The sequence below is a fragment of the Anabrus simplex genome, chromosome 1, assembly GCF_040414725.1.
Source record: "Anabrus simplex isolate iqAnaSimp1 chromosome 1, ASM4041472v1, whole genome shotgun sequence".
NCBI classification, from domain to species: Eukaryota; Metazoa; Arthropoda; class Insecta; order Orthoptera; family Tettigoniidae; genus Anabrus; species Anabrus simplex.
In genome coordinates, this window is record NC_090265.1 from 437,893,676 (window position 1) to 437,917,694 (window position 24,019).

A 24,019-nucleotide genomic window follows, 5' to 3' on the forward strand; every position below is an offset into this window, starting at 1 on the left:
TTTCATAGACAGGGAATATAGTGTCGAACATACGAACCTGGTCCTCTTAAGAGCACCAGTTAATCCCAGCTGTTCCTCTATATGCATTCCACCAGTCGTCTGCAACACATATTTCGAGCTAGACGGGATTCGACTCCTTTCTGCATTTCATTCGCCATCTCGTCCCAGCTCCACTTCCCCTCCACTGCCCCACCAAGCAGAGCCCGCTTAATCCAAGCCGGCTCATGGCCTGCTGGTTCAGTGCGCGCTCGGCAATCTGGCGGGCAGGACGGCCGTAACGGACGAGCGGGTACTTTAACGTACTGGCGTCCGTACGTCACCTAGCATCACTCTTTCGAGTGTATGGACTTTGGTGGTGAATCTAACCTAAAATTTTTCGTCTGTGATACAATAAAGGATTACTTTCTTTAAAAAAATATCGGTACGAAGATTTCATTTACTTTGGCTTTAAGACTTAATATTATCGTTAAAACAGACAATGAGACATATATCTCAACCGTACTTACTCGTCAGTCATCGATGTTATTCATTACACTGATAGTCGTAACCTGAAATAAAACGAATTTTGAGTAGTATATGAATATTATTTAAGGTTGAATATCACTTCAGTTCAGAGTTATTACGGAGTAATATTGGGACCATTATTATGCACCGATTTCAGTCAAGTGAGGAACAACCGTTGACTTTTATATGTGCATTTTTTTCCTACATACGGCTTCTTCGATAGTATATTTTGTATCATCCTGTCGACTGCTGGTATAGAGACTGTGTTATTAGCGAGTGACATTCGATATCCAGCAACCATGTGTTCTACCACAATTCTGCGCTGTTCCCTATGGCTACTTTTCCTGTGTCACGTGGTCATTCTGGCTGCCGCAGAACCAGGTTCAAAACATAATAAGGTAAGTTAGTTACTAACAGATTACCTTGAGGAAATGTACTTCAATTAATCACTAACATAAGTAGTCTGTTCACTTAAGATCGAAGTAAGACCTACTTTCTTTTATGTCATTGATACATTAAGCGTTCCACGTTTTGTAATTTCATACTCATTGCATGTCATTCATTCCTTATTATTCATATCTATCAGAGTGAGTAAATTTAAATAAATACTGATGTTCATTTACTGTCTAACGTCTAAATGCACTGATTGGTACCATATCTGTCAAAACATTTTGGAGTCGTGTAGAAGTTGAAAAGATACCCTAAAAAAAGTAATATATCATTAACAAGTAAGTAAAAAGGAGAGATTTTTATGTTAACGAATTGTGTTACGAGGTTATGAGAAATCTCGTGCTTGAAGCTGTTCGGTGATCAAAACTCGGATATTCGCATGTTGTTTGGGTCATCAGTCTATAGACTGATTCAGCTCCCCGTACAGCGCTGTCCTGAGCTAACCTTATCATTTCTACTCAACCAACACATCTGACTGTTCCGTATTCATGCCTTGGTCTACCACTGCAGTCTACACTTCCTTCAAGAATTAACTGTGTCTTAGGATGTATCCTATCATTCCATCTCTTCTAGACAAAATTCCCCAAATCGTTCTGCTCTCACCAACTCTATTCTATCTCTATATTTGAGATCCGATCCACCCATCTGAATTTCATCATTCTGCTGTAGCACCACATTTCAAAAGATTCTGCTGTTGTTCTTCTTTCTAAACCAGTTATTGTCCATGTTTCACATCCATTCAATGGCACGCTCTGCACACAAATCTTGAAAAACATCCTTCCTATATGCATATCTGAGTTGAGAAAATGTATTTTCGTAAGACCGTCCTTTTTTTGTGTATGAATTTCATGTCAGCCTTGCTTCTACAATTATTAGTTCTACTACTACCTAAATACCAATATTCAACTACCTCCTTGAATATTTCCTTCATCACCAGACTTTATTCGACTACGTTCCACTACTTTTGTTTGGGATTTATTTATACCTTTTACTCCTCCCCCCCCACCCAAAGTACACCATCTCATTGGCACCAAAGGTATATTTGCTAATGGTGGATCTGTACAGGATCCAACTACTCTTCGGGTTGAGGACAAACAAACAAACAAACAAACACACGGTCCTCCAAGACTATGCCCAACTCTCCCTATTGAAATTTCATGCAGGCTCAGGCTAAATAACAATCTTTTCCTTCTTCCACCGCTTTCCCCACATCTATGGGACCGCAGTTTCTAACTGTGTCACACATGTGGATTTGGTCCAGTTTTACGACCGGATGGCCTTCCTAACGCCGACCCTATGTGGAGGTATGTAATTACTATTGCGTGTTTGTGTGGGGGTTGATAGTGTAATGTGTTGTCTGAATATGAAGAGGAAAGTATTGGGATAAACACAAACACCCAGTCCCCGGGCCAGAAGAATTAATCAAACGCGATTAAAATTCCCGACCCGCCCGGGAATTGAACTCGGGACCCTCTGAACCGAAAGCCTCAACGCTGGCCATTCAGTCGGACAACAGGCTAAATAACAATATTTGCAGCATTCCTATCGCGGTACCAAAAAAAAAAAAAAAAAAAAAAGAGAGGTTAATCCATCAAAGCTCAGCTCAGATTTATGAAACAGGTGGAGGAAAGTTCCTCTATCATCGTCTAATAGTCTTGGTTTTACATCCCGAACGAGTTAGCCGTGCGGTTAGGGGCGCGCAGCTGTGAGTCTGCATCCGGGAGATAGTGAGTTCGAACCCCACTAACGGAAGCCCTGAATGTTTTTCGGTGGTTTCCCATTTTCATACCAGGCAAATGCTTGGGCTGTACCTTAATAAAGGCCACAGCCACTTCCTTCCCACTCCTAAGCCTTTCCTTTCCCATCGTCGCCATAAGACCTATCTGTGTCGATGCGACGTAAAGCAAATATTTTTAAAAAATCCCATGAATAACTATTGACATTAGGGTCGCTATACTGACGTTTCGGTGGCAGTTAATTAACGTATAGGAAGCCAGTAACATGGAACTGTCTCATTTAACGCCTTCTAATGTCACCGATTTCAACTGGGAACGAGCCCGCTATGTTGGGAATAGGAGTTCAATGCCAAACTTAGCGGCTCAGGCGGTAAAAGCACTGACAATGTTGGCATGGTCATTCTAGTGGTCTTGGAAGGTGTTATAATACGTCAGCCTCGTATCGGTAGATTTATCGGCATGTCAAAGAACTCGCGTAAGACAAAATTTCCAGCAACTTGGCGTTTTCGAAAACCGTAAAAATAGTTAGTGGGAGGTAAAACTAACAATATTATCATAATATCAACGACGACATACCGAGTGAGATGTTACGCGATTTGGGTCACGTAGCTGTCGGCTTGCGCTTCGGAGATAGTGGGTTCGAACAGCACTGTCTGCAGCCGAGAAGATGGTTTTCTATGGTTTCAAATATTTCACTGGGGCCGTGTCATAATTGAAGGCCACAGTCGCTTTCTTCCCATTACTTTCCCTTCCTATCCCATCATCGCCATAAGATGTATATGTGCTGGTGCTGCGTAAAACAAACTGTAAAAAAAAAGAAGAAGAAACAAGGATCATCGACTACCCAACTGTCTCGGTGAGATCTTCCTTCTCTTTTCTTCATGGGGCCTCTAAATAGTAGTTCCTAATTAGCATCGACCTCTAAGATCTTTTGCTACCATATTGTTCCTTCATTCCCACCTAGATATACCTGCTCCCTTCACAAAGCTGCAGGTTGTTCTTATTGAGTCTTTTTGGATCGGTGAGGTCTATTTTAATGTCCTACCGGGCAAGTGGCCATGCAGTTAGGGTCACGCAGCTGTGAGCTTGCATTCAGGGGATAGCGGGTTCGAGCCCCACTGTCGACAGCCCTGAATATGGTTTTCCCATTTTCACACCAGGCAAATGCTGGATCTATTCCTTAATTAAGGCCACGGCGCTTCCTTCCCACTCATAGCCCTTTCCTACACCTACGTCGCCATAAGACCTCTCTGTGTCGGTGCGACGTAAAGCAAATTGTAAAAATAATATTTAAAAACGTTAATGTCTTCTCTATAACTCAAAAGACTGCGGGGTTTTGGGAAGAATGGAGAGAGGATGAATAGATATCTGAGGATAAAGGTTTAATCCACCAAACGATTTCCATAATTCCCTATTTCCCAGCCACAGAGAACATTTGACTAGCAGCTATCAGAATGGGTATTTTTTTCATTGTTCGTTATGTTATGTCACATCCACACCACAATTTAGCTCGATGGACACATCCGCTCAGGACAAAGCTCAAAACCAATGTTGAAGTAGCCCTATCAGACAGATACTGGGTAAATGAACATGGTTTTCCGTGGTGTGCCGAAGCCTGTCGTACTCTTCTGAGTCAATGGTTAATGACTGACAGATGAAATGAAATTATATTGAAAAGTGTTGCCGGAATGAAAGATGACAGGGAATACCGGAGTACCCGGAGAAAAACCTGTCCCGCCTCCGCATTGTCCAGCACAAATCTCACATAGAGTTGACCGGGATTTTAAGCACTGAACCCAGTGGTGAGAGACTATCGTACTGCCGACAGAGCCACGGAGGCTATAGGTTGTTATTATTTAAAAATAATCACAATTTTACGTCTTGATAACAACTTAAGCTGGTTTTGGGGACGCTTTCATGCCGGAACTTTGTCCCGCAAGAGTTCTTTTACGAGGAAATAAATATGATTGGCACAAAGCTGACTCATCTGAGCACCTGCCATCAAATGCCACTGGCTCTACCGTCTGAGCCACACAGCTTAGCTATTATTATTATTATTATTATTATTATTATTATTATTATTATTATTATTATTATTATTATTATTATTATTCATTTCGAATCGCCCACCTATGGGGTACGTCAGATCAATCACTTCTTAGATGCTTGTACTCTTTTCTTCTCCCAGTAGTTCTTCATTCTAACTGATCTCCTCCTCCTTTTTTCCTCTGATATATGAATCGGTTTTCTGGGGTTCTTAACTTGAAACCTGTTAGTTTTGTCTTTAACCGAGCTCGATGGCTGCAGTCGCTTAAGTGGGGCCTTGAAGATGGTTTTCCGTGGTTTCCCATTTTCACACCAGGCAAATGCCGGGGCTGTACCATAATTAAGGCCACGGCCGCTTCCTTCCAACTCCTAGGCCTTTCCTATCCCATCGTCGCTATAAGACCTATCTGTGTCGGTGCGACGTAAAGCAAAAAAAAAAAGTTTTGTCTTTGGTCACGGTTTTGGCTGTACCATTCTTCAACATGAGTTTGGTAATCTTAAGATCTCTCAGATCCCTCAGATCATTTTCAACTTGCTTAAACCAATCGGGTTTAGCCGTTTTTTTATTATTTTTTTTCTTTTTGTAGAAGAAGTCAAAGATCTGTTTAGTTAATCTGTCAGGATTCATTCGGAATATGTGTCCATAGAAATCAATCCTCCTCCTCATGGTATCCGAGAGTCTCTCCGACTTTACGTAGAGGGATTCGTTTCTATAAAGAATGTGTTTGTTATTTTAGAAATTGGGACGCATAATCTTCCTCAATATTTTCCTCTCCTTGATTTCCAATTTTTTTTTGGTGGGGATAAATCCGAAACAATCATTTTATACTACTGTAGATAGTTTTTTTAATCGCTCTTACATCAATAGGTTTACGGTAACGGTAGGCTAAAAAGAAGGTTTAGAACTGGAAGGTGGTAGACGTGGGCTTAATTCAGGTTTATTCTCTGTATTTCCCTGGCGTGAAAATGGGAAACCTTGAGAAATTACCTTCAGAGCTGCTGTCTGTGATGTTGAAGTCCCCTATTTCGCAAATACATGCTTACAGTTACTGTACATGACCCCGTACCACGTATCTAACTCGATCGATACTTAAACCTTATCCCTTATATTCTGGTGGTTCTTATTGTTTTGTTGGTGGGGGTAACTGTTTTAAGAACAAGTAGACTACAGATAGGAAGCCATCCTCTCTTAACATTAAACAGAGAAATAATAGAACGGGTCGGACCCTTCGAAGAATGAGGGTATCGGTAAACGATAGGGTGATGAAGGATGTGAAAATGAAAAACACTCCAGATCTCAAGAACCTAGCAAGAGTTGACCACGGGAGGATGGATTAGGAGAGATAAAAGTGAGGAGCTGGCACAAGTAACTGGAATTATCAGAATCAGGTTCGGTCCCCGTGGTCACCCATCCACACTTCCAAGTTGAGAGCCTATGGGGTCCCATTTCAGTCGCCTCTTACCACAGGTAGGGGATGCCGTGGTTGTATTGTTTTCAGGAGAAGTACAACTAGATAATGACATCTTCAATCAGTAGCGGGGAATGGAACAACTCGACGTTTCAAAGACTGAAGGTAACAAATATCAACGGAAAGAAGAGCCACGAACGGGTGAATATGAAAGTCACCTTAGGCCTTTTTAACTAGTAGGATGACCAGGCGAGTTGGCCGTGCGGTTACGGGCACGCAGCTGTTAGCTCGCATCCGGGAGATAGTGGGTTCGAATCCCACTGTCGGCAGCCCTGAAGATGGTTTTCCGTGGTTTCCCATTTTTAAACCAGGCAAATGCTTGGGCTGTACCTTGATTAAGGCCACGGCTGCTTCCTTCCCATTCCTAGGCTTTTCCTGTCCCATCGTCGCCATAAGACCTATCTGCGTCGATGCGACGTAAAGTAACTAGCAAAAAAACTAATAGGATGGGAAGAGAACAAGTGTTGGTCGAGGGAAGTAGAATAGGTAAGATGAATCTGAGGAATCTAGCGTAGCCGGATTGATTGGCTGACTGTAGAGCGCTTACTTTTTAGCAAAAGTTGGTGGGTTCGATCCCGGTTCAGTTATTGAAATAGGCAACCTCAAGTCAGTAGATTTACTGGCGCGTAATGTCATTTCTGTAAGACACACAATCTCGGAGAACCGTATAATTAGTAAGTGGGCCTTAAAACCAATAAAAAGTGAAAAATGTAACGTCGAACCTAGAACAAGTGGAAGCAATGCCAAACTCGCCTGGGGACCCCAATTTGTCACCCAGGCTCTCGAGTTTGAAAGCTCCTCTTTATTCGACTTGTACGAGAAAAAGGGAATACAATGGATGCATTCCATCTGCTACCCATAGCTGACACAGCCGAATTGTTGATGCAGGCTGTTTTTTTTTTTGTTCATATTATGCCGCGCTGACACTGACAGTTATTTTTATGGCAACGATGAGATAGGAGGGAGATATTCAATATTCCAGGTCTCTACGGTGGTGTGTAGTGTGGTGTTGTATGTACATGAATATCTGTATTCATATGATTTCAAACACAGCCCCCGACCTGGAGGAATTAACCAAACATGGCTAAAATCCCTGACCTGTCGGGAAATCGAACCAGGAACCTCTGAATCGAAGGCCACTGTGCTGAACATTCAGCCATGGAGCCGGAGATATACATATTCTCTTTGATGATATTATTATTATTATTATTATTATTATTATTATTATTATTATTATTATTATTATTATTATTATTATTATTATACATCTGTTAAACTGCAGATTCTTCATTAGTGGTAAGTGAACTGGCTGCGATGTTTCTCTCGAATGGAATATTGACAAACCTTTCGCAATATCACGACCTGGATCATGGATTTAATACTGGCAGAGAGAATGCCCTTCACCTTCACCTCGACATCTCTAGCTGTGCAACATATTTTTTATTTCTTTTTTGAATGCAACTCACTTGGTAGTCAGAAATCCAACCTGGACCAACAAGGTGGAAGGCTATTACAATATCCTATTTGAAAATTCTGTTCCATGAAATTAAATGTCATGATGTAGTTATTGTCATGTATTACAGATAATATATATCTAATGCAATTATCTAAGTCTCGATTTCTTCCACGAAATCCTGAGTGAAAGGAAAATAACTGAAGTGAGATCTTGTGGCACTTTTAACATCTTTATTAAGGAAATAGCTTCAAATTTTTTTACTCTTATGCCAGTGCAGTTAGGGTCGCGTAGCTATCAGCTTGTTTACAAGTTTTTTTTTTAATTTTATTTTTTTACGTCGCACCGGCACAGATAGGTCTTATGGCGACAATGGTATAGGAAAGACCTAGGAAGTGGAAGGAAGCGGCCGTGGCCTTAATTAAGGTACAGCCCCAGCATTTGCCTGGTGTGAAAATGGGAAACCACGGAAAACCATCTTCAGGGCTGCCGACAGTGGGGCTCGAACCCACTATCTCCCGATTACTGGACACTGACCGCACTTAAGCGACTCCAGCTATCGAGCTCGGTGCTATCAGCTTGCATTCGGGAGATGATGTGTTGGCGAATTTCACTTTCAGCAGCGCTGAAGATGGTTTTCTGTGGTTTCTCATTTGACACCAGGCAAATGCCGGGTCTGTACCTTAATTAAGGCTACGGCCGCTTCCTTCCAATTCCTAGGCCTTTCCTGTCCCATCGTCGCCGTAAGACATCTGTGTCGGTGCGACGTAAAGCAAAATAGCAAGAAGAAACCTCTAGCAAAAAGAAAAAAAAAATCTGGCTCTGCAACGAATTTACAGTTAGTTCAAGGGACTCGAGCAGAGTGTAATCATTCTACTGTGGTTGTTTGGTTTCTCACTTCAACTTGAGACACCTGCAGGAAGGTACTAAGTAACTTACATGGTTTCCAAACATAAGTACAGTTAATTGCATTACACACACTAAAGAAGGCAGATTTCACTCTTTAAGTACTTGGAGCTGCTGACCAAGGTGTCCCAATGTCACAAGAAGCAACAAGAATAAAAACAACTACTTTGACACTGACATGTTAAACTTCCATTTCTTTCAGGTTTATACTATGTATATTATATCACATTTTTAACACACTATGTACAGGACTACAGCTTTGAGACATGCTATATGGCTTTGATGACTGTCTTACATCGTGCAAGTTGGTTTTCGGAGGAGTTCTTGATCTGAGTCTTGACACCAGATAAGATAAAGTCCAGTTAGTCTAATAGCGATTGCATTACGGAATCTTCAGCAAACAGTCGATCAAAATACCTTGGAGTTATCTCACAGGGCACTGTCACTGACCTAGAGAGAGTCTGAAGGACGGATAAGACGAAGTGACCTTACACGTCACACTGTGCAGCCTGTTGAAGTGAAGTACGTACTAACTTCCGGACAGGGCCACCTGAAGGCAGACCTCTTGTATTCTGCGACATGGACATTGTGTCCGCCAAGGAAGGCAGCCGTTGAAGACAGTCTTGATCAGATGTTAACTAGCCATGCTGCCATGGTACTGAAAGTTAACCCGCCAGTGGTCGCTAGGATAAGAGTAACGCGAGTGGTCGCGCCTTGAGCAAAATGCTCACGGTTTGATGTGACGTGTTTACATAGCAAATACCAACAGATTTCAAGCGTAAAAGTATTAACACATTAAATGAACATAAAAATACACTTGAAATCGTTATAAAGAACACTAACAAATACAAATAAAATTACAAATAGCAATACAGTAAATGGATCCGCCTCTGTGGTGTAGTGGTTAGTGTGATTAGCTGCCACCCCCGGAGGCCCGGGTTCGATTCCCGGCTCTGCCGCGAAATTTGAAAAGTGGCACGGGGTCTACTCAGCCTTGGGAGGTCAACTGAGTAGAGGTGGGTTCGATTCCCACCTCAGCCATCCTGGAAGTGTCCGTGGTTTCCCACTTCTCCTCCACGCAAATGCCGGGATGGTACCTAACTTAAGGCCACGGCCGCTTCCTTCCCACTTCCTTGTCTCTCCCATCCAAACATCCCATCCCCCACCAAGGCCCCTGTTCAATATAGCAGGTGAGGCCGCCTCGCCCTTGAGGCGTTAAAGGTGGGATCCCTCACTGAGTCCGAGGGAAAAGCCAACCCTGGTGGGTAAGCAGATTAAGAAGACGTAAGGTAAGGGTTATTCTGCCCGAAGGCAGGTCCGAACCTCCGCAGAGGTGTTCCTGAGGCGGAGTTTACGTGCGGTAGGGTGGCCAGTTCCTTTCCGCTCCTCCATTCCCTTACCCCTCCACCAACAGCGCGTGGCAACCCATTCAATTCCTGACCACGCCCAATGTTGCTTAACTTCGGAGATCTCACGGGATGCGGTGTTTCAACACGGCTACGGCCGTTGGCAATTTTTTAAGAAGAATACACTAAATCGAAAATGGTTATAACTGTATCTGGAAAAAACAATTTACAACTTTCTAAAATAGTGTGTGGGTCTTTCGCAATGCCCTTTACACAAAGAAGATGAGTTACTATATTTTCAGCACAAGTACATGCAAGCACAGAAATGGTGTCCCGACGTAAACAATCAACACTGCCCCACTCCAGTATTGGAAAGGTTGAGAGTGAGTGAAGGGGTGGTGTTGAAGGCCACTTCAGTACCGAAAAGAAGGGGAAGGGAGTGAACGGGTAGTGCTGAAGACACAGTGTGTGTATTGCTGTACATCCTCCACAGTGCCCATTTCAATCACAACAACCTTGTAGCGCGCTGTCTCCCTGTAGCAATGAGTTAAGCGAGGAGGTGGGGGGATACAATGCTTTGTTTATGTCTGGACTCCATTTCTGTGCTCGGGTGTACGTGAGCGTGGATTTCTTCTTGGTGGGTGTCTGCCCCACTTTGTCACCTTATACTGTAGTCAATAAAACCAAGGACGAACTCAGCATTGGACGAACAGTTAGGACAATTTGTGATGAATGCCATCATTTTAAATACTTCTAAAAATACTAAACTACGTCCTTTTATTTGCAAAGTGTTGACATATGTCTGTGAATTATCTAGCGAATATATCTCTGTGACAATGTGTTCTTTCTTTTCGGGCGTGTTGGTATTCTTTCTATTCCTGTTCGGAACCTGCTTCTGTTGGGTCATCCGCCAGAATTACCTAAAGTTTCACTCCATTAAATTACAACAATTGTAATATTTCAAGAATTCTATTTCTTGGAAGTTTCCCTTCGAATAGTTGTTGATTAGCAATTGCAAGCAGTTGAACGTCTTACTCATATAGGTTTCGGCGACAAAGGGATAGGACATGTCCGACCCAACGGTTTAGGTGGCAACGCATCCGCCTGTCACCCGGCGGCCCCAGGTTCGATTTCCGGCCGGGTCAGGGGTTTTAAATTGTAATGATTAATATCCCTGGCCTGGGGACTGGGTGTCCTTAATCTTCTTTTCCTCACACACAACATTCCACACTACCGCCATTCCAATTACACGCAGGTTCATACAATATGGTGCCAGTAGGGGCAAAAGATCCACATGGGTCGACGGCCCGAACAAACAGCATTTTAAAAAATCGGATAGGACAGAACAAGGGCTGGGAATATCACTCATTTTTTTTCCCTCAGGTCTCGCCATTGCCAGTCTAGTTCCAATTAATCTGTCACATTGTGGCAATCCCAGATCCATGTCCGGCGAGTTGTAATGCTTATGGTAGACTATTTCATTTTTATAGTCTATAAGAAATTTCTTACTTTCATTGACCTATCTGTCTCACTCTAGGCTTTGACAATTTGAGGCCCGGCTGAGTTGCTCAGACGGTTGAGGCGCTATCCTTCTGACCCCAATTTGGCAGGTTCGGTCCTGGCTCAGTCCGAGGGTATGTGAAGGTGCTCAAATTCGTCAGCCTCGTGTCGGTAGATTTACTGGCACGTAAAAGAACTCCTGCGGGACTAAATTCCGGCACTTCACAAACCGTAAAAGTAGTTAGTGGGATGTAAAGCAAATAACATTATTATTGACAATTTGAAAGTGACTGAGGTATGACCGATGCTAGTAATGTCATTACTTATGCAACCAGTACCTGCGATGAGTGGTATACAGGTGTCATTCGGCCATTGTTCGCATTTCAGTGGCTGGGCAAACTGATATTTAATAGCACAGTCTGGCTCAGTGAGGAAATCAACGGGAAACTACCTCACTCTCCAGTTCTCTCCCCTTCACCGACGCCTAGGCTATCTATAACAACTGATGGTTGAGCTATTAGAGATCTCAATGGTCCTCGGGCTGAGAACTCAACAAACAAATAACAAAAGACAAGTGAGCTGGCTACACAAATCGGGTTCCGTAGCTGTGACCTTGCATTCGAGGATAACGGGTTTGAACCCTACCGTGGGCAGCTCAGAAGATGTTTTCCGTGGTTTCCCATTTTTACACCAGACAAATGCTGAGGCTGGAACTTGATTAAGGTCACGGCCGCTACCTTGAGAATCCTAGCCTCGTCCCATTCTTCCGTCGCCAAAAACCGTTGATCTGTTAGTGCGACGTTAAATCACTTCCAAAGAAGAAAGGCAAGAAGCATACAAATAAACTAACAACGTACTAGTGACGTAGGTTATTCGTTGCACTCCTCTTCTCGAGATAGAGGACCGGACTCCGTCTGAGGTCGGTGACATTGGAGGGTGTTTAAATGAACTCCGTGTCGTTGGCTTCTAGCATGTTAAAGAACTCCTGCGGGACAGTCGTCTATTAAGAAGATTAGCAGTTAGATTGAGCGTTAAACGAGTAACATTATTATTAATTATCGCCTCTTTTACTCTCTGACTTCACATAATCTCAATACGTCATAGTTACTTCGCTACAGTACGTGACCTAAGTAAGAGTTTTCTCTGTGGGATGAAGGACATAACAGTCTAAAATGAAAATGTTAATAATAATAATAATAATAATAATAATAATAATAATAATAATAATAATAATAATAATAATAATATCATATCTGAGAAAGAAAGGAAGATCAGAAGCGAAAGGATGAAGAAGTTCTGGGAGGAGGAGAAGAAGAAGAATTAAGTTCAATGTGGTCCATAGGTGGCCAAATTCGGAAATAATAATAACAATAATAATAATAATAATAATAATAGAGTTAGTTGGCTCCGCGACATGGCTCATGAAAGTTGCATTAGGGACATGGTGGGTTTGAAGCCCAGTATCAGCAGCAGCGCTGATAATGACTCTCTGTTGTTTACCCTTTTTTTAAATGCCTTACGTAGCACATACATAGATAGGTCTTATGGCGACGATGGGATAGGAAAGACCTAGGACTGGGAAGGAAGCGGCCGTGGCCTTAATTAAGGTACAGCCCCAGCATTTGCCTGGTATAAAAATGGGAAACCACGAAAAACCATCTTCAGGGCTATCGACAGCGGGGTTTCAACTCACTATCTCCCAGATACAAGCTCAAAGCTGTGCGCCCCTAACAGTTTACCATGTTTACACCGTGCGTATATGAAGGGCGTACCTTAATTAAAAACCACAGCTTCAGCCTTCGCAGTCTAGAAGGCGATGCAAACCTAGAAGATTGCATATTGAATGTTTACGTAACACTTGCTGAGATGATTTAACGACTTATGTCAACATCATAGTTTAGATTTGTAGAATCTCTAAAACCTTACTTCAGAAAATATTTTTATCTTAATCATTTATTTCATATCAGTTTTCCTCATTTTTGTACCTGCTAATTATTTTTAAAAGTGAAATTATTTGCGTGATTTTATATATAATACATTTTTGTTATTATTCTTTCCTAAACTCTTTCAAAGTATATTGGGGTCTGCACTTGGCCTGGATATGGCCCAGTTCTACGGCTGATTGTCATTCCTGTCGCCAACCCTACGTGGACGGATTTAATCACTATTGAGCATTTCTGTAGTGGTTGGTAGAGTCGAAAAGTATATCGTATGTAGATGAAGAGAAGTGTATTAAGTCGAACACAAACACTCAGTCTCCAAGCCTAAGTACACTGACTGACAGAGCAAATGCAACACCAAGAAGGAGTGGTCAGAACTTTATGCCAATTGCAGGGTAGACTGACGTCACTGAGGTATGCTCATGATGTGAAATGCGCCGCTGTGCTGCGCACGTAGAGAACGATAAATGGGACACGGCGTTGGCGAATGGCCCACTTCGTACCGTGATTTCTCAGCCGACAGTCATTGTAGAACGTGTTGTCGTGTGCCACAGGACACGTGTATAGCTAAGAATGCCAGGCCGCCGTCAACGGAGGCTTTTCCAGCAGACAGACGACTTTACGAGGGGTATGGTGATCGGGCTGAGAAGGGCAGGTTGGTCGCTTCGTCAAATCGCAGCCGATACCCATAGGGATGTGTCCACGGTGCAGCGCCTGTGGCGAAGATGGTTGGCGCAGGGACATGTGGCACGTGCGAGGGGTCCAGGCGCAGCCCGAGTGACGTCAGCACGCGAGGATCGGCGCATCCGCCGCCAAGCGGTGGCAGCCCCGCACGCCACGTCTACCGCCATTCTTCAGCATGTGCAAGACACCCTGGCTGTTCCAATATCGACCAGAACAATTTCCCGTCGATTGGTTGAAGGAGGCCTGCACTCCCGGCGTCCGCTCAGAAGACTACCATTGACTCCACAGCATAGACGTGCACGCCTGGCATGGTGCCGGGCTAGAGCGACTTGGATGAGGGAATGGCGGAACGTCGTGTTCTCCGATGAGTCACGCTTCTGTTCTGTCAGTGATAGTCACCGCAGACGAGTGTGGCGTCGGCGTGGAGAAAGGTCAAATCCGGCAGTAACTGTGGAGCGCCCTACCGCTAGACATCGCGGCATCATGGTTTGGGGCGCTATTGCGTATGATTCCACGTCACCTCTAGTGCGTATTCAAGGCACGTTAAATGCCCACCGCTACGTGCAGCATGTGCTGCGGCCGGTGGCACTCCCGTACCTTCAGGGGCTGCCCAATGCTCTGTTTCAGCAGGATAATGCCCGCCCACACACTGCTCGCATCTCCCAACAGGCTCTACGAGGTGTATAGATGCTTCCGTGGCCAGCGTACTCTCCGGATCTCTCACCAATCGAACACGTGTGGGATCTCATTGGACGCCGTTTGCAAACTCTGCCCCAGCCTCGTACGGACGACCAACTGTGGCAAATGGTTGACAGAGAATGGAGAACCATCCCTCAGGACACCATCCGCACTCTTATTGACTCTGTACCTCGACGTGTTTCTGCGTGCATCGCCGCTCGCGGTGGTCCTACATCCTACTGAGTCAATGCCGTGCGCATTGTGTAACCTGCATATCGGTTTGAAATAAACATCAATTATTCGTCCGTGCCGTCTCTGTTTTTTCCCCAACTTTCATCCCTTCGAACCACTCCTTCTTGGTGTTGCATTTGCTCTGTCAGTCAGTGTATTTACCAAACCGCAGCTAAAATTCTCCACCCGGTCGGAAACCGAAGCCGGGACCCTCTGAACAGAAGATCAGAAAGCTAACCATTCAGCCATGGAGCCAGACTTACATAAAACACGTTATCATGTAAAATTTTAAACGAATATTTTCAATACTATCTTTTCTCTACAATTTGCTTTACGTCGCACCGACACAGGTAGGTTTTATGGCGGCGATGGGATGGGAAAGGGCTAGGAGTGGGAAGGAAGCAGCTGTGCCCTTAATTAAGGTACAACCACAGCATTTGCCTTTTGTGAAAATGGGAAACCACGGAAAACCATCTTCAGGGCTGCCGACAGTGGGATTCGAACCCATTATCTCCCGAGTGCAAGCTCACGGCTAACCGCACGGCCAACTTGCTCGGTCAATAGTATTTTAAATAACATGTGTAAGGGTGAAAATAGCGGTAACTAAGCAACAAATATGTAAGAGGATAAGGAAATTATTTCACCACATTAAAGAGGAAAATAATAGAGTTAGAATGTTCAATGAAAACGTTTGCTTGCTTGTTGTTTAAAGGGGCATAACATCTAGGTCATCGGCCCTGAAAACCTTTACTCATAGAGGTAACTTTTCATATTTAGGTTTAAATTAATTGTCTTAGTTACCGAAATGTCCGCATTGAGGCCTTCGGTTCAGAAGGTGCCAGCTTCGATTCCCGGCTGGATCGGTTATTTTAATAGCATCTGATACATACTTCTTACTCAGGGACTTGTGTTGGTTCTTGTCTCAACACTCTTCACTCCAAATTCTGACAACACATAACACTACTAACCACCATAGAAACACGCAATAGTGATAACATCCCTCCACATAGGGTTGCGTTAGGAAGGACATTCGGCCGTAAAACAGGGTCAAATTCATACGTGTTATTCATTTCGCACCCGTGACCCCACAGGTGTGGGAAAAGCGGTTGAAGAAGAGTGTCATTCCATCCACTCTCTGAGAAATACGTATAACGACATTCTGAATATTGTCAGGTATTCTAGAACGTAAAGCTATAAATGATTGAGGTATCGTCTGGAACGAAAATGAGGAAGGAAGTCAGGAAAGGACATCACTCTTCTGAGAAAAAACTGTTATTTATGAGTTCTTGAGCAAATATCAACACGAGTGGTAGAAAGGCAATAAATCACCGGGACCACGTTGAGATGGAAAGAGAGAGAGAGAGAAAGAAGGGTACAAAAGGCACCCCATGGAGCCTTTCAGATAGGACCACTATCACAGTCCTGCATCTGTTCTTTGCAGGTGCCACGAGGAACAGAAGAATAGCTCGAATGTCTCCCTTTCACTCACGTAAAAACTTCTCCTGGGTTACACTACACCTAGTAATATGTGTTCCAACTCTACGCCTGCGTCAGAAACGCAGGTCTAGAAGGTCACGACCGAGGAATATGCATGAGAGTTTACCTATCGATTTTGCTGTAATTTATTATAGAACAGTAGCATAACCGTGAAGACGTATTAACGTAAGGTCAGGAATCCAAGTTAGCGGGCTCTAACCCGGCAGAGATAGTCGGATTTTTGAAGGGCGGAAAAAGCTCCATGTCATACGATGTCGGCATGTTAAAGATCTCTGGTGATGCATTTGGTGTTTACCCGACAAAATTCATTAAATCTCAGCCATAGACGTTCAAGAGAGTTTCGGTTTACTCGGTCTGCCATCTAGTGGGCCTAAAGTAAAACGGAATGTCGAAATTAACGAGCAGATAGCCAGATGTAGTCAAATTGAAATGTCTGCACACGGTAGCTGAGGCCATACTATTATTATTATTATTATTATTATTATTATTATTATTATTATTATTATTATTATTATTATTATTCACATGACATAGCATGAGCAGACAAGCGTACAAATCGATGTTTCACAAATAACTACGTTCATGCACCCAGAAGAACTGAACTGTTTTTAGTTTTCAAGAGTAGTTACCAAGTAAAAGCAAAGCAGTCACCTCCGTACAGGCCATGAAGGCCCTTGGAGGAGTGGAAGGTAAAGGCTCCCACCATTGTTAACCTCGGCACGTGATGGAGTAGAGTGGTTAGCCCTACGCCCGACCGCCTTTGCCCCCAGGAATTAACCTGGTACTCATTTTTGGTGTAGGCTGAGTGAACCTCAGGGCCATATGCACCCTCCGGAAGTGGAAATCTCGTTTCTTAAATTTTACGACTTCCTGACGGGGATTCGAACCCACGTCCTTCCGGGCGAACCGAGCACGCCTTTACCGCCTCGGCCAGACAGCCCCTTAGTTACCATGTAACATTTATTTATTTATTTATTTATTTATTTATTTATTTATTTATTTATTTATTTATTGTGAACATAACAGGTCATGAGTCCCAATCACAATGTTCACGACAAATGTTACTTTGACGTTAAGTGAAAGGAAATGGCGTATGGCTTTTAGTGCCGGGAGTGTCCGAGGATATGTTCGGCTCGCCAGATGCAGGTCTTTTGAGTTGACTCCCTTAGGGGACCTGCGCGTCGTGGTGGTGGTGGTGATGATATGAAGAGGAGGATGAAGTGATGATGACGACATATATACCCAGCCCCCGTGCCAGGGAAATGAACCAGTGATAGTTAAAATTCCCAACCCTGCCGGGAATCGAAGCCGGGACCCCTGTAACCAAAGGCCAGCACGCTAACCATTTAGCCATGGAGCCGGACTTTGACGTTAAAAATACAAACTAACAAAAACAATTTATAGATGGAATAATCTTAAAAATTAATTCCAGTGGCACACAAGTCACATTGCTAGCAACAAATTATTATGGTTACATTACAGTACTAATTAATTCTAATTAAGATTAGTGTAATACTTAAAACAATTATTTTAGTCTTTTCACTTTGGAATCTAATAAATTTAATAATATGGTTTACAACATTTAAACTAGTTATCCCTTTTTAAATTTTTAAATAATCTAATAAGTTATATTCAGAAGTACAGTGACGAAGTGATTACCTGGTATTAATCACAAAAAAGGTAGTTGGAAGGCGGAAGTTGCCTTCTGAGAAGGAAGGTTCTGTACGTATGAGTGCGTACTGACTATTTACATATCCCATTTCCGCCAGATCTTCTCACTACCGAAGTACCAATATATGTTACATAAGATACCAACCAGTAAGATGTAACACACTTCTCTGGCTTTGAGCACGGTGGAAATGTTACTTGAACGTCGTATCTTTGGAGAATTAACCCTTGTCTATATTTCACTTCAAGGTCAAACTCAGTCGCAATTGGTAATACTGCTGTCTTGTTTGGATGTAATGGGCTTTCTAAATGAAGAATGACAGAATTTTGGGTTCACCTTGATCCCAATAAATCAGCTACTTAGTCTCGGGGTTAAATTATAACCCACATTAAATCAATAAACACTGACCAATTCTGTCATAAAGATTTTTGTGATCAGACGTCCATATGGGGATATGGGTAGGTTATAGCAAACACTATGTGATCCCAGAGTGATAATGAGAGTTTGAAGTACCTCGAATCTGTTTACTTTCTAAAGTAAAAAATTCCTTAAATAAAATATTTTCTAAGCACTGGTCATTCCTTTTCATAGACTTATTTAAAATATATCCCCTGTCAAAAAACAGGATGCTTCATTCCAAACAGTGCCGTATGAATTGGCATGCTCAGCTATTTGACAAGTTCCAGGTATTTTTCAGGGTCTAGAAACGTGTCTGCAGGTAAAGCGGCCCACACCTGCAAGGTATGGGTTACTGGACTGAAAAGTGACTTGGACCTCGGAGAGGAGCTATGGTAGCCAAAGGGCTTAGTCACTGGCTTATCTCCGTGGTGGCTACGGATCGAATCACCGAGCTCGATAGCTGCAGTGCGACCAGTATCCAGTATTCGGGAGATAGTAGGTTCGAATCCCACTGTCGGCAGCCCTGAAAATGGTTTTCAGTCGTTTCCCATTTACACACCAGGCAAATGCTGGGGCTGTACCGTAAGGCCACGGCCGCTTCCTTCCCATTCCTAGCCCGTTCCTGTCCCATCGTCGCCATAAGACGTTTCTATGTCGGTGCGACGTAAGGCAACTAGCAAAAAAAAAAAAAAAAAGAAAAAAAAACGGATCGAATCCCGGCCAATATAGGCCCTATGCCAGATTATTAAATAGTTGCGTCCATGTGGTTCGCATCCCACGTAAAACTGGAGGTCCCGGAGGCTATGATCACGATATTAACAGTCACGTTGCTTGCTTTGTTTCGGGTCTTGGGAGTATTTGAGTGCATACTTGTACGAAACTTCATGTACGTAATATATTTTATGCGTATTTGTGCGTTTTTTAAACGGGGGGGAGGGGGGTGGTGTGGTTAACTGGTTGTTTGAGTAAAGTTCTCAACCCAAAGGTTTACTCGATTCTGAACAGCTTCACAATCGGTGTATATAGATAGCCGAAACATCAATGCAGAGGCACACTAGGGTAATAAGGAGCAAGATAGTATCCCGCTTGCTTTCCTCATGGAGTCGGAAGGAATTTCAAGCCCTCGAAAATGTACTTAAAAATCGACCTTATGAGTGGACTTTTAAACCATTTCGGCTGAGATTGTTAGCGACGCCCCTACCTCTGCCCTTTTCGTATTGTCAGCCAAGTATGAACTGAGATGTGTCAATGAACCGATCGAGTTGGCGACGCAAATGCGGGTCGCATAGCTGTGAGCTTGCATCCCTGTGGTTTTCCAGTTAACACCAGGTAAATGCCGAGGCCGTAACTTAATTAAGGTGGAAAGTTGGCGCGACTTTAAACCACCGAAACTTGTGCCATAATAAATTGTGAACTGTCAACGTAATATCTTTATACGATTAAATTGGAGCGCATTGAAACATCCCACGACGTAAATAAATTTCTACTGTGACTTCTGTCTGATTAATCATGGATTTATGGATTAATTTTCAAGTTCTCGTTAAGAAACATGGACGTTAGGGCATATAGTCTTTCCGACGTCTCGATGAATGTAGAAGAGATTTTCTGGTCTTGTAGGACGTAGCCGAATTAGGTTATGCTGGTAGTCCACTACTCACCTTGATTGACTTCAGAGAAAGTGGACCATTGAAAATACCGGACACAGTTTTCCAGTGAAACGTTGAGAACAAGAAACCCAATACAGTCACAGCCTCTAAGCCCGGGAAATAATTTCTATTCTCCCTGGTCTTGCTAAGAAGGTTTCCTCTAACTCCAGTGTACCGAGTTCAATAGCTGCAGTCGCTTAAGTGAGGCCAGTATCCAGTATTCGGGAGATAGTGGGTTCGAACCCCACTGTCGGCAGACCTGAAGATGATTTTCCGTGGTTTTCCATTTTCACACCAGGCAAATGCTGGGGCTGTACCTTAAGACCACGGCCGCTTCCTTCCCAGTTCTAGCCCTTTCCTGTCCCATCGTCGCCATAAGATCTATCTGTCTCGGTGCGACGTAAAACCAATAGCTAACTCCAGTGTCGATGGCTGATTTTGACCATGACTTGTGCGGAGAACTCAGTGTATACTAAGTTGTGGGATCAAATCACTGGAGAGTCACTGGAGTTTACTGTACGAGCGGTCATATGCAGAAGATCCCTGTCGATAGGTTTGCTAGAGTGTTGAAATGCCCAATTTCAATGCAAAATGAGCAGAACAGCCTACAAACCTACGTTTCACAAACATCTGCGCCTGATGGGCTCAGAAGACCTGAACTGTTTTCAGTTTTCAACATAGTATTAATATAAATAGACTAACAATATTATCTGGCACGTATCACCAAAAATATATATTCAAGAGAAAATGGAAAATGCCTTCAGAGAAGAAAGGTCTCATAAATCTGATCGAAATTGAGGGGACTTATCATAATAATAATAATAATAATAATAATAATAATAATAATAATAATAATAATAATAACATTTTAACGAACCATATCCACCTGTTAGAACCATGGTTAACACTTCTCAGCTTTTGTGGATTCCCCATGCTCCTTCATCTTGATGGCGAATACAGTTCCTCTCTCTTCGGAACACCTCGCGCCAGGTCTTCAACTTACTTCTTTCTTGAACCAGTGTCCCAAGACACCGGCCAGGTCCTCTTTCGCTGCAGTTGCACATGGAGAACGAGATATTCTGGTGATAGGCATTCGAGGCAGATGACAGTAAAACATAAGAAGGCGCTCCCTCGTAATAAATTAAAGCTCTTCAAATTTACAGTACAGCTCTGCATTTGACATAAAGCGTTATTCACCCTTAGAGCTTTGACATAGGCCGAGGATCTTCAGTAGGAATTTCCTTTCATTTGAATCCTAAGAGTGGTGAGTCAGGGCCGAGTATTCAGCAGCATATAAGGAAGACTTCAGGACGTGCTACTCTGGTGTAATGGTGGTATTTAGCCTGCCACGAGATCGACCTGGATTAATAAGTGGATATGCAGAGGTAAGAAGCTATTTCATGCGTTTAGCCCAATATCTCAGAACTTCTTTTCATGGTGCATTAAAGGAAATAGTATCTCAAAGTTACTTGAAATGGATCCAGCGTTTCATCATCATCATCATTATTATTACTGTTACTGTTACTATTATTATTATCAGCTCATATACCCGTGCTTCACTATGGAATTCTGCATTGTATACGGAATTCTAGGTAAAATACTACACATATTGCCAGTAAGATTTTATTAAATTGCATTGCTCTTAGCGTTAGCTGAGAAACATCCTGGGAGGTCGTCATACGTCGTTTATCATGTAAAGTCAGATTTGGGGAGTTTTCATTACAATGGCAGGCCACATTTCTTACTGCCAGTCACAGTCGAGTTGGCAAGTTTAGATTAAAATTACAGGCCCCCTTTCCTACTGCCATTCACATTCTAATTGGGGAGTTATCATTATAATGACAGTCTCCCTTGACCGCGGGCAGTCACGATTTAATTCTGCCGTACTACTTTCCCAATTATGTTGTCCAAGGTGGTTGTTGAAGTCAGGTTGTTTTACAAAACATCACCGTAAACTACATTTTTCGTTGCCCCCGTGCCTACAGATTCACAAGACTGTCTGGAAAGCTTGCACGTGAACAGGTTACGTACATCTGGACATGGGAAAAACAATCATCGCTTAAATCCACACCAGTAACTTTTAAAGGCTGCCCCTGAGCTTTGTTTGTTGTCATTGCGAAGCATAGTTTAACGGGAAATTGCAGTCGTTTGAATAAGAAGTGGTAGTCTGAGGGTATCAAAGGAATGAGGCGAATGGAATCTGTTTCTCCCGAACCACATTCCGTGGAGATGGTTGCTTCGATCACGTTACCACGTAAAGACTTCACTTGAAGCCTGGTACCATTACAAAGCTTAGAAGATACCCGATTCCCTGGCAGCATTGTGTATTAACACATAAGTAAGTCTAATACAAATGTTAAATAAAGTTACGGGAAAGAAAATAATGTACATAGATTTCTTTATTTTGTCCCTTTAATTTAAAGGAATTCGATAGATATGGTCCATCATTATTTTTGTTATTATGTAAACTTCTTCTTCTTCTTCTTCTTCTTGGCCTTTTCCTGACTGGCACTTGCTGTAGATTTTGCTCCGATTTTTTTGCTAGTGGCTTTACGTCGCACCGACACAGACAGGTTTTAAGGAGACGCTGGAACAGGAAAGGCCTAGAAGTTGCAAGGAAGTGGCCGTGGCCTTAATTAAGGTACAGCTCCAGCATTTGCCTGTCGTGAAAATGCGAAACCACGGAAAACCGTCTTCGGGGCTGCCGACAGTGGGAAGCGAACCCACTATCTCTCGGATGCAAGCTGGCAGCCGCGCGCCCCTAACCGCACAGCCAACTCGCCCAGTTTGCCCAGTTTTACTGTCAGGTAACCTTACTGACGCCAACCCTACGTGGACGGATGTATTCATTATACCGTGTTTCTGTGATAGTTGGTAGTGTTGTCTGTTGTACGTAAATACAGAAATTAACCATACGAAATTAAAATCAAGGACCCGGCCGGGAATCGAAACCTTCTGAACCGAAGGCCACTACGTTGACCATTCAGCCAAAGAGGCGGACATGAAAAATCTCTCTCCTGAAGAGTCACGTCTAGGGTCAATGGAGCCAACCCGTATCATTTTGTTTTCGTCCGGGATTTTAAGGCCAGATTCCCTTCCTGAAGCCACGCGAGTTTTCAGATAAAAATTTCAACTCAGGATCGACGGGGATTCGAACCTCGGTCTTGCGGGTGGGAAGCCAACAGCAAAGCCATTGAGTTAATCACGATCACCTGTATCAATATTATTATGTAACATGTTCCAATCCATTGGTAATATATGTTAATCGCTTATCATTTCCCTTGCAGCTCATTACGATTTATACGTGTAGTGATGCACAGTGTCCGCCTCTGTGGTGTAGTGGTTAGCGTGATTAGCTGTCACCCCCGGAGGCCCGGGTTCGATTCCCGGCTCTGCCACGAAATTTGAAACGTGGTACGAGGGCTGGAACGGGGTCCACTCAGCCTCGGAAGGTCAACTGAGTAGAGGTGCGTTCGATTCCCACCTCAGCCATCCTGGAAGTGGTTTTCCGTGGTTTCCCACTTCTCCTCCAGGCGAATGCCGGGATGGTACCTAACTTAAGGCCACGGCCGCTTCCTTCCCTCTTCCTTGCCTATCCCTTCCAATCTTCCCATCCCTCCACAAGGCCCCTGTTCAGCATAGCAGGTGAGGCCGCCTGGGCGAGGTACTGGTCATACTCCCCAGTTGTATCCCCCGACCAAGAGTCTGAAGCTCCAGGACACTGCCCTTGAGGCGGTAGAGGTGGGATCCCTCGCTCAGTCCGAGGGAAAAACCGAACCTGGAGGGTAAACAGATGATGATGATGATGATGATGCACAGTACGAGCTTCGATACGCAAGATCATATGGATATTTGTTGACGATAG

At 43.4% G+C, this 24,019-nt stretch overlaps 1 protein-coding gene across 1 annotated transcript in view; it reads left to right on the forward strand.

The window, feature by feature from the left end:
- Positions 1-273: 273 nt before the first annotated feature.
- LOC136867049 (uncharacterized) overlaps positions 274-24,019 on the forward strand; it is a 717,985-nt gene continuing 694,239 nt past the window's right edge. The window contains exon 1 of the mRNA XM_067144156.2: positions 274-902. Coding sequence (XP_067000257.2) covers positions 804-902 — 99 coding nt within the window. The 5' untranslated portion in view covers positions 274-803. The remainder of the gene's footprint in view (positions 903-24,019) is intronic.